Source organism: Marmota monax, unplaced genomic scaffold (assembly GCF_021218885.2).
Source record: "Marmota monax isolate L192 unplaced genomic scaffold, Marmota_monax_Labrador192_F-V1.1 WCK01_AAM20220418_F8-fsc00140, whole genome shotgun sequence".
NCBI classification, from domain to species: domain Eukaryota; kingdom Metazoa; phylum Chordata; class Mammalia; order Rodentia; family Sciuridae; genus Marmota; species Marmota monax.
Genome location: NW_026694256.1, coordinates 4,202,882 through 4,219,542, shown reverse-complemented (window position 1 = coordinate 4,219,542; position 16,661 = coordinate 4,202,882). Strand labels below are relative to the sequence as shown.

General features: G+C 33.2%; 1 protein-coding gene across 5 annotated transcripts in view; it reads right to left on the bottom strand.

The window, feature by feature from the left end:
• The window catches only part of Pkib (cAMP-dependent protein kinase inhibitor beta), a 107,437-nt gene that overhangs the window by 83,528 nt on the left and 7,248 nt on the right, over positions 1-16,661 (bottom strand). The window contains exon 1 of one of the 5 annotated variants that reach the window (XM_046466997.2): positions 9,924-10,577. The exons of the other annotated variants lie outside the window; for them this stretch is intronic. Coding sequence (XP_046322953.1) covers positions 9,924-10,005 — 82 coding nt within the window. The 5' untranslated portion in view covers positions 10,006-10,577. Of the gene's footprint in view, positions 1-9,923; positions 10,578-16,661 lie in introns of those variants that run through there. 5 annotated transcript variants of the gene reach the window in all.

Genomic DNA, 16,661 nt, shown 5'->3' with positions numbered 1-16,661 from the left:
TACCCCTAAATGCAGTGCTGGTAATGTCAATATTCCTCTGCTTATATGTGCTGTCTAATTTTACTTGGGTTATTCAGAGCAGGAGAATCTAGTGTTATATTATGTATTTGGGGATTTGTGCTGTCTTCAGTTTTCTCACCCCTCTTTCTTTCTAATAAACCATCAAATTCTGCTGTCCAGGCTAATTGTGTCCATTCCACAGCCCACTCTTTCAATTCCATTCACACAGATACCATCTAAACTGACCCTCCCTGCCCATCCTTCCCCCATCCCATCAAGTCTCATAATTAGAGATTATGACATTCATCTCTATATTCCCTGGTCTGAGACAGTCACCTTCCAATCCAGCTTCTGCAGACCATTCACATAAATACAGTAACTGAAATTTTAATTTGTATGAAATCCAACAATTATATATAGTGATATATATAATTCACTCAGACTCTCAAATAAATTATGCTTTTTTTCCAAAAATGTCAAGAGCCTTATGTCAGATACTATTTTAAGTGTGCTTTTCACATTATTTATGGCTTTCTAGTGAGCCAATAATTTTAAAAAATCCTAAGGGCTTGTAACACAGGTGCTGGGACACGGAACAAGTGCAGGTTCCAATTCATCCATTTATCAGCCTTTGATTTTGAGGCGTCATCTCCTTTCCTGTAGGTAAATGACAGAAATCTTGCTCATCAAGTGGCCATGGAAATATTTATCCTACCTATCTCCAGGTTGCTCTGGGATTCAAAGATCACATACAATAAGTAGTGAATATCCAGTTATTGCTTTTCCTGAAGAGCAACAAATCAAAAACTTGCTTCTCTTGTTTAATACTAGATTTAGTCTGGGAGCCTAGAAAGGCATCTGCTCATCATACACCAAAATCTTATTATTCCTTCTAGGAAGGTGATGTTTTGGCTTCCAAAGAAAAAAAATATCCAAAGCAGTATACTCTAATATATTTGAATTTCCAAGACACCCTGAATCTGAAAAGGAAATAACAAATACCATATGATCTCACTCAAACTTGGAATCAAAAAAGTTGATCTCATAGAAACCAAGGATAGAATGACAGTTGCCAGAGGTTAGGAAGAGTAGGGGAAGACAGACAGACAGTGGGTGCAGTAAGAGAGGTGGAATAAATTCTGGTATTCTACTGCACAGAGGGTGGCCATACCTAACAATAATGTTTTTTATATTTTTTAAAAGCTAGTAGAGAGGATGTGGAAGGTTATTACTACAAATGCTTAAGGTAGAGAGGCTAATTACCTGATTTGGCTATTATAAAATGTATATACATCTCAAACATCACTTTGGACCTTATGAGTATGTACAGTTCATTATGCGTCAATTCAAAATAAAATTTTAAAAGACAAAAAAAAAGAGAAAGCGTTCAAACTGTGATAATCGTAAATTTACTGAACTTTACATTTAATTAAAACAACTCAGCTGTCATTTTTGGCACAAGTATTAATGCCATCTCCTTAAAGTCTCTTAAAGCAGACATAACTGGACACGTTCAAAAAAGAAATATGTACCTATTCTTGGTCATTGTGTTGTAGATTTTTAACTGAAGAAATGTAGAGTGTGTCCAGGTGCCATGACACACGCCTGTAATCCCAGCAGCTAGGGAGGCTGAGGCAAAGAGGATGGTGAGTTCAAAGCTAGCCTCAGCAGAAGTGAGGTGCTAAGCAACTCAGTGAGTCTCTGTCTCTAAATAAATACAATACAAAAATACAAAATAGGGCTATGGATGTGGCTCAGTGGTTGAGTACTCCTGAGATCAATCCCCAGTATCCCCCACCAAATAAATAAATAAATAAATAAATAAATAAATAAATAAATAAAAAAGAAATGTAGAGTGTGCAGCATAGGTGTTTATTGTGCTTCTAAAGAGGTAATGAAAGGTATTAACTTGAATAGCATTTTATATATAATTAGTACTAGGACCTCAGCTCAAGGACGTTTTTATTTTAGACTTAAAAAAATAAAATGCTGCCAATTCATTTTTCCCTCCCTTCAATTCCTGGCCCTTCATGAGCATTCTAGCCTGCTAGTTTCCAGGTAATTTTATATGGCTTTTGAGTGATCAATGGTTGAAATAAATGAAACTAATTGTCCTCTCTCTTTATATCTCTATGACTTTATATCACCTGATAGTTAACCAACAGGGTATTAAAGACCATAAACTGAAAAGGAAAAGATAAGCCATATCTATGTAGCATTAATTTCATCATTAGCAATTCTTTTGTTGTTGTTGTTGTTTTTATGCATGACAGTAGAGTATAATTTGACATATTTATACAAACATGGAATACATCCTATTCTTATTAGGATCCCAGTCTTCTGGTCATACATGATGTAGAGATTCACTGTGGTATATTCATATATAAGAAAGTTATGTCAAATTTATTCCACTGTCTTTCCTATTCTTATTTCTGTCCCCCCTTTTTAAATTATAGATAAATGCCTGCAACAAAACTTACCATTTTTAAGGACACAGTTCAATATTGTTAAGTTATATTCATATTATTGTGCAATAATATCCAGAAACTTTTTTATATTGCAAAGATGAAACTCTATACCCATTAAAGAACCACCTCTATGCCCCTGCTCCAACCCCTAGTAACCACCATTCTACTTTGTTTTTCATGAATATGACCACTGTAGATATTTCATGTAGGCGAAATCATACAGTATTTGCCTTTTTGTGACAGGCTGATTTCATTTGGCATAATATCCTCAAAGTTTTTCCGTGTTGCAACATGTGTCAAAATTTCATTTTTAAAAGGTTGATAATACTGCAAGGTGTACACCACAATTTGTTTAGCCATTTGTCCATCAATGTACACTTGAGTTGCTTGCACATTATGGCTATTGTGAATAATGGTACTATTAACATGACTATACAAATATCTTTTCAAAACCCTGCTTTCAAATCTCTTGGACCTATGACCAGAAGGGGAATTGCTGGATCATGTGATAATAATACCTTTTTTTTTAACTAAACTTTCTATTTTAGAGTAGTTTCAGATTTATGGAAAAAAAACTTGAAGATAGCATAATAAGATTCTATATAATTTCACGTCTAATTTCCCCCACTCAAAATATCTTACATTAGTATCGTACATTTGTCACGGTTTGTGAATGAACATTATGTCAACTAAAATCTATACATTATATTGCCTTAGTTTTTGACATTCTAGAATCTTATTTGGGATACTACATTATACCTAATTATCATGTCTCCTTTTTGCTTTGACAGTTTTTAGACTTTCCTTGTTTTTGATGACCTTGACAGTTTTGAGAAGTACTGACCAAGTATTTTGTAGGATGTCCTTCATTTGGCATTGTCTGACACTTTTCTTATGATTAACCTGGGGATGAGGGATTTCAGGAGGAAGACAACAGAGAATAAGTATATCAGATCAAGGGTACCATATTAAGTGCATCATATTTTCACATCAAATCAAAGGTACCTAATATCAACATGACATCACTGTTGATGTTGACCTTGCTAAGAAAGTGTTAATCAGGGTTCTCCACTGTAAAGTTGCTATGCTGCTACCCCATCAGCTTTCCACTGTACTTTTTAGAAAGAAGTCTTTATGTGTAGCCCTAAACGAAGGAATAGAGTGTTATTTTCAACTTCATTGAGAGTGGAATATTTATATACTTATTTGAAATTCTGAACAAGAGATTTTTCTCTTCTTTCCTATTTATTTGTTTATACAGCTCATTGTCTATAAAAGCTTGAAATCACAGATATTTTATACTTTGGATTATAATCCAGTAGCACATTATTATGTTATTCAAATTGTTCCCAATTTGGCCTTTGAGAACTCTTTCAGTTGGCTCCTGAGTACTTTTCCTATCAATGCAACATGTTGCATTATGAGTCAACACACAATATTTCTACACAGTATATGGTCCTATCTGGGTAATACAGCACAAGAAAGATTTTTCATGACACAATAGAAGAGGGAGGGCATGATGAGGCATGTGTAAAGGATACTGGGCTGTGCACCTGATGCCCCCTTTCAGATGGAGTCACTCATTTTCCCAGATGATAATAGTGTTGGTGGCTTATGGACCTTAAGCATTGCACTCAGACAAAAAGAGGTCATATGCAATTAAGAGTCATCATGGGATGCAAAAAAAAAAAAAAACAAAACCTTGCCCTGTGCCACCATCTCCACTTGGACTGATTCTAAGGATGTATCCCAGCTGTTGAGCTCTTCATAGAATCAGCTTTCCCCTGGACACACATCTGATACTAGGTATCCTCAAATAAGAGATGTAAAGTGGGAATAAGCACAATGTATACAAGCAACTTAAAGAAATAATTCAAATTGTGAAAAATGTGATTAATCAGATCAGTCTAGGTTGTAAAAAATCCTATAAACCAGGCATAAATAGCTAAGATTGAATTGGTAAGAAATAAGTCTGAGGATATAGTCCAATAAAGCATGAAGAATTCATAGGAAGAAATAGTATCTAATCATAAGAAAACAGAAATTCAGTAGCTAACATTTATGCTATCTACGGATATACAAGGCATATACGTTATTTTATTAAACCTGCACTACAACTATTAAGATCTCCACTTAAATAATAGAACTAAAATCTCACAAATATTCAGCAATCTGAATTACAATAGGAAGAAGCTCATTGAAGGGATTCAACCTTTGCTCCGTATTAGTCTTCAGTTCTATGCTATTCAACTCACTGAGAAGTCTTAAAGAATATATAATCATTGGGCATGGAAAATTTCTCATAAAATATTAAATAAAATTTCTAGACTGGATACATTCTATATAATTACAATTTCCTTTTTAAAAAGTACCTGTTAATCCCACACATAACAAAATATTGTAAGTTTTAAGTAGAATCATTGTATGATTTTAATTATCTTATTTTCTGTTTTACAAATCAAATCATTTTCTAATCAGATAGAAATTAATGATATTTTATAAAAAGAAGCATTAGTTTTTAATGACTATGATCATGATAATGTCTTAGGATGTTGGATAATTCTCTGCAAGACCAAAAGAAAATGAATAAAAGCCAGTAGGGATGTGTTGGATCATGTGTTAAAATTTGAGATTTAAAGTTCACAAATGAGAAAGCTTTTAAAAAATATTTACCAGACTCAATTGTTGACATAGGTAAAGGGGAACAAAGAGTCAAATATGCCCCAGGAATAATTTGAAAGCACATCCAGAAAAAATTAGCATTCAGGGATAATTAGCAATGAAAGCTGAAAGGGACATGATGAGTTCAAATTAAGACATTCAAGATCAGTGTGTCTGATTTCACTAAAAAGAGCTTTTCCAATAAGCAGATGGAAATATACTCAATTGATTGAATGCAGGGAAGTAAATGAGGGAATAAGTCTAAAAAGAGATATATTTGAACTCATGCATTTCAACATGCCAATGAAAGTATTGAAATTAAGTACAGAAAGAGCAGAGCAGAATGCTAGGAATAAAGTTTACAGATGTTAAAATTTGATTAGATGAATGTTAAGTAGTTTAGAGAGTTGGATTTTTTTCTTGATGTTGCACAAGTGCAATCAGGTAAAGTAAAACAACTTTCAATGAAGTATATAATTTGTATTTGCATGTTATTGTCCCATGTTAAGGATCTGTAAGTTTATGAACTCATTGATTCACCAAAAAAACAATACTTACTTAGTGCCTCCCATGCATCAGACCTTGTAAAAGATGTTATAAGCTGTGCTAGTTTTGGTCCCAAACTAGGCTAGCAACAAATACCAAAAGAATAGCTCAACTAGGCCACCAAAAATAAATAAATAAAAAACCATCCTGCTCCAGATGCCTAGAGTGCACATTTCCTTTTGTTTCCCTTATCAGACATTTGGCCATCCCTAAAAGGCCCAAATGCTGCCTCTTTTGTGAAACTTTGGGAATTCCTGCAGCTTGGATTAGTCAAATCCTTGCCCCTAAATCACTTTTTCCATAACACTCTGTTGCTTTATATTACAACTGTCTGAACAATGCAACCTGTGAGCAATATTTTATTTCTATATCTCCAGGATTTAGACCACATACTACAGGCATTTAGTAAGTGAATATTATATGGAAAATTCATATATCTTTACTTGTATTAGCAAAAGGCATATCACACTTTAAAGGGAAGAGGCTTTGTAAATGGGTCTTTTATATTCATTTTTGTTCTATGTAGTTTCAAAAGGATAAATTTATACAGTCGTAAACATATAGAAAATTAAAGTATGTTCACTTATGAGACTTTGAAAGAAAATTATCGTTATTTTATTCATATTTCCTTATTTGTTTCTAAATTTCTCCTCATTGACCTTTCTGCTTTTTCTCCCACTATAAAAGATTGATTTCCACAGCTGTAATGGGTTTTAAATTAAACCTGGCAACATTTTTAAAAGCTTGCATAGCTATCATATCACATAAAAATTGGAAAACCCTGCCTCATTCATTCACTCATAAGTAAATATAATAATGTCTACCATGTGGTAGATACCACAAAGGAAATTTAGACTTATTTTAATCTATAGCTAGACTGTTGATTAAAAATATACATAATGACCAAATTCCAAATTTTATCTAAGTGCCATACCTCTAAATTGCCTTAAAAAAAAAAATACTAAAAGCCTTAGTAGCTGAAGAATGAATTGAGAGGAACTAATGAAAATTACTAAGAATCAGAAAAACATTCATGGTTCAGAAACCAGCTAATACAAATACTTAAATATCCACCCTAATTCATGTAGCACGTGCATTGTACACCTACTTTTACTTAGCAATTTGGTAAAGTTGACCCAGAGTCTTAAAAATGTTGACAGTCTTTAACCCTGAAATCCCACTGTGAAATTGCTTTGACTTTTCAGGACCTCAGGATAGAATTCCTTATCTTGTGGTGGTTCTTGTTGCTATTGGAAGAGAGAAAAGATAAAGGGATTTTAACATTTAATAAATACTGTTCTGTGTAATGAATCTTGCTGAGCACTTTGCATTTTATTCCATTTCACCATCACAATCAATCTACTAAATAGTGGTGTGGTTCAAAGCTTAGAGATGGTGAGATGCATCCCAACAGATCACATAGCTTAATAAGGCCCCAAGTCAGGATTCAAGCTCAGCTCCATCTAACTCTGAAATTCTAATGATTTTTCTCTTATTACTAAATGGCTGTTTCTTGATGTTTATTATTTTGCTTCAAATCTCAATGCTCTAAGAAATATGGGGTGGTTGGGAATGTATAGCTTGATGACAGAGTGCTTGCCTAACATGTGGAAGGCCCCAGGTTTGATCCCTAGTTGCACAATTAATAAGTAAGTAAATAAATAAATAAATAAGAAATAAAATTTTTGAGAGGTGAATATAATAAATTCATAACATTTATTTTCATGAGTTTTTCTTTTAACCACTTTTCCTTGCTTCATATCTCATACCAAGGGAAATATACCTTCATGGCTCATACTAAACAGAAACAATTTAAGAATGCTAAATACTTGCTGGATATACTTACATATTAGTATAATTTGGATGGATATAAAAAACCTTCATTAAAAAAGGCTTCCTGGTATAGACCACAGGCCCCAAAACTCAACTAAGCAGATCTACTCACCCAAATGATTTTGAAGTCTTCACACTCATATTCTCTCATTTTTATCATTACAACTTAAAAACAAGTATGTTATAAATAGAGATGAAATAATCTAGTATCTAAGGTATATTACAATGATTCAGAGCATGCATTCTAAGGAAAGACTTTCTCATCATAAATCTATACTATGTACCTTTGACCAAATTACTTAACCTTTCCAGGCCACCCTTAATTTTCCCATGTAGAAAATAACCTTAATAATGGTATGAACACACATAGTGGCTAGAAGATTTAAATAACAAACTGAATACCAGTAACATAGAACAATGCCTGGGCATATTGTGTTCAATATGTTTTAGATTTATGGATACTCATATAATAAAGAAAGAATGCTATTGCCAATGTTATATATAATAAGTCACTTAGGAAAAGATTTAACTGTCTATTACTATTATATAATACATCAGTAACTAATTGAATGGCCTTAGACACAGATGCACAACTATGTACATGTGTGAAATAAATTTCTGTGTGCAAGACTTGAGAGAAATTTTTAAGTGTTGAAGCACATACAAAAAGAAGTAATATAGGTCTCTTAGAGAGGGCTGACCCAATACCAACAAAGAGGTTCATATTGTTCTAAGGTATAAAAAGTATTATGTCTCGGCCTTAAAATAATGGATCTTCTGGAGAAACCATTGTTGTCAACAGAAACTTTTTAAATTCTGAAAACTGAACTCAGCCTTCTTGAGGGCTGACTAGTTTCAACCTGATAAATCTCCTTTAAAAAGTAATTTTGTGGGGCTGGGGATGTGGCTCAAGTGGAAGCGTGCTCACTAGCATGCATGAGGCACTGGGTTCGATTCTCAGCACCACATAAAAATGAAATAAAGATATTGTGTCCACCTAAAACTAAAAAAAAAGTAACTTGTGTACTGTGCTAGACATTAAACCTAAAATTAGAAATGGCCCTGGTAAATTGCTATTTTGTGGCTTTTCTATACAGAAAGAACACTCAAGGCAGTATATCAAATATTAGTGACAAATTCTTTTGTTGATATTGAATCAGACACTTTACCATGCAGGTCCACTTGACAGAATTGAATTAGCTTGCAGGATTTTCTCAAATGTAAATATTTGCTTTGGCTAAATAATGTTCATAGGAAACATTACATATTCCATTCAGCATAAAGATTTCTTTTCATTGATTCAGAAAGCTTATGTTGCAACTAAGTCTGAAGGAGAAAGAAAATAGAATGAAAGCTTTTGAAACCAGAACTTTAGCTGCCACTACTACGTGCCCTACTCCAAGTTCACGTTTAATTAAATTTATACCTGCAATTCCATAAATGGTTGAATGTTCATAGAACATAAGTTATCTTCTTTGATCCTAAGGTCAGATACTTACTGCTAACAACTCTTTAACCTCTAAGGAGATTTGGCCCCCTGCCAAGCTGTACAGCTTCTCCCATCGGGGTAGGCCCACCACTACTATCAAACTCCATGGGGGATGATGTGACACCAAGGAGCCCCAGGTTGCTTGGCAACAACCCCTATGACTGCTCTTCAGAGACTGCTAGGCAACATTGCTGTGTTTGACCTAGCTGTTCCCAAGTGCACTCCCAGCTCAATGGCTATCAAGAGGGCCAGGTTCACAGGAGGCCAGGGGCTCCTGCTCCAGTAAGTGACTAGTTACATAATCAGCACACATATTTCTCAGAATGCTCTTCAACTGTCACTAAATAAAAATCAGAGCAGAGCTAGTTCCTACCCTGAAGGGTACCCTTGAAAGTATCCTTCATTTAAACTCTCTCCTTGGAGGTTCAGAGAAGCTGACAGAAAAACTAAAGCATCAGAACCAAAATCTGTGACCAAAAAAATGTCTTAAGTTAAAAAAAAAAAAAAGAATATCATGAAGTCACATTTATCAAATCACATTTAGAATATGACTTTCAAATCTTCATAATTTCAAAGATTTTTACTGTTTAGCTATTTTCTGTTCATAAATGAAGAAATAGGGAAAACATAACTTAAATCACATCCCTCTTACTGAAAACCTGTAGCTACGATATTTGAACACCTAACTCTATTTCAGTACAGAAATTTCTAGGAAAGGCCTTAAATTCTTACCTACAATTAAACTCACCTTTACATCTTCAGTCTCAACATTTCCATAGTTTCACACCCTAAAATTCAACAAGTCTAAAGTAGTCATTTTTTTCATCCATAACTGATTTACACCTTAGAAGGCAATCAGCTACTTAAACAATTTATGAACTTACCCACTCAAACCATGAGTCCAGCCCTGCCCACATATCCCTTACCTCTGTTATAGGCAAAGAGTTGTATGCTCACAGGTACATGCATTGGCAGCCAGCACATACCACAGTACAAATAAGATTCCATTATTCCCCTAATTCAAAACTTTCAATCAAGTCCAATATATCTAGCAGAGTATGAAAGGCAATTCTGAATCTCTTTCTTGTCCAGCTTCCAGCCACATTTCTTGTTGCTATGCCAAAGAGTACACACTTCATTATGTTGACTTAATTATAGTTTCTTAAATACATTATGCAAGTCTCATTTGTGAACACTGTCCCCTTTGCCTGACAAACTACTGGGTATCTTTCAAGATCTGACAATAAAAACACCACCTCCACACCAAGCAACTGGCCCTGATTTTAAGATTTCTTATCCTCTGAGTATACTCATACTTGATTCATATTGCTATGGGGACTTTAGTCACAATGTTTTCCAGTTATTTACCTACCCAATATTAATCCTCTGCCTCTTCAATGACTGGGACCTTGTTCGGTAAAGTCGATCTCCTCAGGCATATTCCATGACAGTAAGAAGATGTTTATATTATAATTTATTAATGATTAGAGAACAGTACTCCTAGGCAGAAATATATGAAGATTGTGAATCTTTTCATTTTTAACCTCTTCAACCTTCCAGGAGGCCATTACCCAATATCAGAGATGTGAAATAATTCACCAAAAACTAAAAATTCAATCTTCTGACTACTGAGCTTGTTGTCTTCTTTCCAAACTAAAGTGAGTAATTATAGTTAAGTAATCAAATACCCCTAATTCATCCAGTAAGAAGATTAAGAATAATCAGACTTCCTGTGTCTTTTTTTTTTTTTTTTTGGTTTTGGGGATTTTAACCAAGAGCTTTACATATGCTAAGCCAGAGCTCTTCCACTGAGCTGCATTCCCTAGCCCATATTCCCTATATTAAAAGCATAGTAACATGAAACTCAAGGGAGCTACATGTTTAGGTAACCAAATCCCCAAAAGCTGGTTTGGATCCATTCTGATTAGCAAATTTTATATATCTAGTTCATGCAGGAATTTTTTGGTGCAACTAATATAGGGGAAATAATACAACAACTAATTTAAAGCTAACTAAAAACTAAGAAAAAGTTATCCTAATTTGAAAACATAAAAATTCACAGTGTTTTACTCAACATCTGCCTTTCTCAAAATACTAACTGAAATATTAAATTAAATGAGCAAATCATGCACAAAAGACCATGAATGTAGCAGTCGAACATAACATCACAAATCCACTCAACCTTTCCCTTACCACCTTCAGAGCTAGAGATACATACAAGCCTTCATTCTCATGTTTTTCTGGAACTTCTTAATTTCGTGCATATGCATAACCTGATTGCTAATTATTTTTATATTAGCAGTAATATGATTATCTAATTTAAACCAATCTATACACATTTTAATCAATGGAAATCTGAATTAATAGCCTGCCTATGTTGAGAAGACGAGGGAGAACTCCTAGTCTATTATGAGTGTGTGGATTCCATATGGTGCAAAGTCTGTGTTTCTTCAACCAGGAAGCTAGTACTGTGGGAAATATTGGACTAGGACAGAAAGTACTCACAATAACAGAATAAAGTTTGTAGGCAATTTTCCTTGATATTGTATGTCTTAAAATATTACTTATATATTAAGACAAAATAGGCACATTATAATGTAGAATGCAAATTATATATAAATTTGTAAGATCAATGTAAAATTTGAAAGAAGATTTGTCCCTTCAACAGAGAATTTTGCCTATAAATTTAATGTCTGTAGATTTCTGGGAATTCTTTGGTGAAGAGAGTGAGAAGCCCCTTTTTTGTGGGTGTAACTCCTCCCTAGGTTATATTAAGAGGGAGATTTCTTCTTGGATGTATGCACACACACACATACACACCCATATGTAGGCTTGGCTTTAGCATATCATCACCACATTTAAACTCAATGTGCTACCCCACTTAGATATATAATTATTGATTTTTAATTTCAGTTTAACTTTTATGACAGTTTTTTTTTTTTTTTTTTTGGTGGTGGTGGTTCTAGGGATTGAACCCAGCGCCTTGTGAGGCAAGCACTCTACCAACTGAGCTATAACCCTAACCCTTCTTAAATTTTGAGAAAAAATTCTTTATCTTTCCAATATTAGTCCTAAATATGCAGGTCCTTACAGAACATCATAGAATCAGTCCAAACCCTGACCATGAAAAGTGATGATATTGTATAATAGACTAAGAAGTCTCCCTAGGAATTGTAGGGAGACTTCTTAGTCTATTATAAATAAAAAGTCATCAGTCTATTATAAATAAAAAGTTATCAGTCTATAAATATTTTTGTGTTTATCCACATATCAACAACCTATTAAAATAATTTTTGATTCATAAAGTACAATACTGATTATGTGATTCCACAAAACATTCAAGGATGACCCTTAGCTCTAAATTTAAACCCAAAGTCTTCATCCTGAAGTTTAAGGCCTTCCACTACAGCCTCAATCTATCTTTTTAATTTTTTTCTGTTTTAGTATCTTTGCTCACTCTTGCTCTTATTCAGAATGTTTTATCCACTCATGTAAATTCTATCAGTCCTTCAAGAACCATTCCAATTACTACAGCCTCTATACCATTTTTCTGATTAGCCTCAAAGTTCACCTTCTTCTTAAACTCCATCACTATTTCTTTCATGGAACTTATTACACTCTGCCTTGAAGGACAGTTGTGTGTGCTCACCTCACTGAAACAGATAAAATTCTAAGTACCTTATAAAAAAGATGGAGTCCCAATCATTCCTATATGTACTACATCATTGAAAGCAAATGTCTGAATCTAGGAAGATGCTTTTTTATGTTTTTTTTAAATTTTTTAATTTGTTCTAATTTGTTATACATGACAGTAGAATGCACTTTGACACATGGTACATAAATAAAGCAAAACTTCTCAATCCTCTGGCTGTACGTGGTACAGTCACACCCGTGGTGTAATCAAATGTATATATAGGGTAATAGTGTCTGTCTCATTCTACTGTCTTTAGGAGAATGCTTTTTAATAGACATTTGTTTATATGAGTTCAGTTAACTTTTCATCTCAAAGATGCTTGTACTGACTTATAGAATCCCTTCAAACTTAAAGGAACCACCCTTGGAAATGAATCAAAAATGAATGGATATATATAGCATTAAAATATGAAATTACAGGCTTTATTTAGAAACACAGGAACTTTTTTCAATGGGGTGACTTCATGATGAAGAACTGAAATCATTATTAATATTGGTAAAATCATGTTGAGAAAAATCTGAAATCTCAAGAAATTAAAAGACTTCCCTAGGGTCTTATGACTAATTAAAAACTGAGTTGGCTATACAAAAAACTTTTTAATTTCCAGTTTATTTTGTTTATTTATTTCCAGTGTGATTTTCCCCAAAATTATGTCCTAAATTATAATAGTATCAGAAATGTTTTCTCAAATGCGAGTTGAAAAAATAATTATATAAAGAGGAAACAGTCCCTTCCTTCTTTTTTATTATTTTTCTTTAAGATATTTTAGTGTGGATAATTTAAAATAAAATTCATTAATTAGTTAGAAGATTACACTGAACAAGATTTATTTATACAAAATTTATTTGCAACTTAAACTACAAAGAATATAGTCAAGAATCAGGATATTAAAATATACTGTTGTTCAGTATATAATATATATACTGAATATATGCTGTTTTTCAGTCATAAATATATAGTATATACTGTTATTCACTTATAAATTTCATGAAAAATCTGTCAATGATGCTTACAGTTTTTACACATAACACAGTTTATAGGTTTAATCAAAGTCTGTTTATGCCTCGCTTTGTTTTAACCCATTTGTCAGTAGTTTTCAGGATGATAGTAAATATCTTTTTCTGCTCAACATTACCCTTTGAAAAAACCTTCCTTTCTCTTACTGTTTGATTCAATTGTTTCCAAAAATGATAAGAACCAGAGTAGTCAGTGCTTCAATTGTCTCTAGTTGCAGTGATTGTTTCAGAAATGGTGTGACTCACATGTGCCCAACAGGCTTATTACATTTTCCCAACCACAGCAATTGCTTCAAGGATGGGCTTATGATACAAGTTGGTCCATCCTAGAACTTGCTTCAAAGCCACTGAGCACAGACACACTTGACACACTTTTTCTTTGAGTTCATACTTGAGTATTTAGTTCTGAACTGTCAGTAGCTATTTTCTCACTAACAAGAGCTGAAAATGAAGCCAAGTAGAATAGTAGATTCAAAAAGGAAAACAGGTCATTATAAAACAAACTTCAGATCAAGCTATGACTAAAGACACAGTATTTCAGTTACATAAATCTGATAAATTTCTCCTTTCTCTTTATGCCAATTTGCTGTGAGTTTTCTATCAATGGTTAACAATAATAACTATAATATTCCTAACAAATGTGCTTAACTATCAGAGTTTCTCATCACCCAAGAGCTTTAAAAAGTCCACCTAGAGATAAAACAGTGATACAACATACTTGAGATAAAACAACAGCAGAAAGGTTAAAAATTAAGAAGACAGATGACTTTGACTTAAAAAAAAAAAAAAACTTCAAAATTTTCAAAAGTGTTTGACCTTTATGTCAGTTTCACTCCATATAGCATCCTGGTAAACACCTTAATCCCAGGAAAAACGGGATATTTAGTCATGCTAAATTGAAATACAGAGATATTTGCATTAATTTGCATTAACAAGAAGACAAGGGGTCATTGGTTCATGGAGGACTCAGGCAGGTGGTAGTGAAACTGTGAGGTTACTTTGGTTGGTAGGAAAGAAGATGGTAGAAGACTAGCCAGAAGTACACAATCAAGCTCTCCATTAACTTGTGTTGATAGAAATATGGAATCCACTGAAATACATCTTACTCTGATCACTAAAAGCAAAGAGAATGAAAATAGCTAGAAACTATAAAAATGTTACTTTGAGGTGGTAAAAGACAGATGTAGATCAAGGTAGCTTAGTGATGATGGAATAAGGTTCAGAAATGGTGACAAGAAAGCATGTGGGTGAAATGTCTGTCACTATGGTTAGGAAAACAATGAGGAAGGTAGTAAGATCCATGGCAGGTGAGAGGTTGAGGGCACGGGGCAGCTATTTCAAATCAATGAGGAAAGAATCAACTACAGAACAAATGGAGTTGGGACAGAACTAACCATTAAAAAAAATAATAAATTTAGATCACTACTTTATTCCTTACTAAAATAACTTTCAAGCAGTTAAAAATTTAAAGAGAAACAAAAGACACCAAAAGTACAACAAGCAAACAGATCAACAGTTTTGCAACTGGGAAAGGACTTCTCAAACTTCACAAAGTCAGAGATAATGTGAGAATAAATTGATAGATTTGACATTCATAATAAATAAAATATCTACAGTGCAAAGCATCCTAAATAATTTGTGACTTCAAAAAAAGTTGATTTGGGGGTTAGAGTTGTGGCTCAGCAGTAGAGTACTTACCTAGCATGTGTGAGGTGCTAGGTTCAATCCTCAGCACCACATAAAAATAAATAAATAAAATAAAGGTATTGTGTCCAACTACAAGTATGTATGTGTGTGTGGTTGTGTGCGTGTGTGTATATATATATACACACAAATACACACATACACATGTATGTGTATATAAATACACATGTATGTGTGTATATATATATACACATATATGTATATATACACACACACATGTATTTGTATGCATATATATATATATATACACACACATATATATGCTGATTTTAAAAATTGCAGCATAACAGACATGCAAAGTGCTAATATCCTAACATGGAAAAATAAGCAAAGAATATGAGTTATTCATGAAAATAAATTCAAAATGTTCAATACACATATTGCTTAACTCAAAATATTCAGCCTACCAGTCAAAATAAGATGAAACATGTACTATCTTTTCCCACCAATTTATAAATTGTATAATTCAACTGTGGCTTAGTGGCCTAGTACCCCTGAGTTCAATCCCTGGAATACCTCACCCAAATTTTTTTTTTAATTTATAAATTAGTGGGGAAAGATAGTACATGCTTTAAACCTATATTGGTATGTTAGTAAAAATGTTACTTTGAGTGTAAATCACAGACTTTCCCAAAAAGAAATTTTGCAAAATATAATAAAAATCCTCAAAAAATTAATATCCTTTAACCAAGCAACTTTATGTCTAGAAATGTATTCAAAGGAAATAATTAAGATATGTATAGGGCTGCTGTTGTGGCTCAGCAGTAGAACACTTGCCTAGCATGTGTGAAGCCCTGGGTTCGATCCTCAGCGCCACATAAAAAATATAAAGATAAATAAAGAAATAAAATAAAGGTATAAGAAAAAGATAGGTACAGATACAATATAAAATCATTGACAGCATTATCTAATATGATATTGCTTATAAAGCTGAATGTGGTAATATTCTGCATATCTAAAAACAGGAGATTCATTAGGTAGTTTAATAGAATGCTATATATCCCCTGAAGTCTATAATTTACTACACTGGGAAGATATATTAAGATATATCTGGAAAGATACATTAAAATGATTTATTAAGTGGGAAACAGGGCATATGTGATATAATTTTGTTTCATAAAAAGCTATGTATATGCAAAAAATAATTTTACAATTTTATTTCTAATTGGCCAGCCAACTAAATAAAGTACATTCTATTGTTTTTCAAATATTATTCTGAATTTCTGACTTCATTAGAATGTGTATTATCA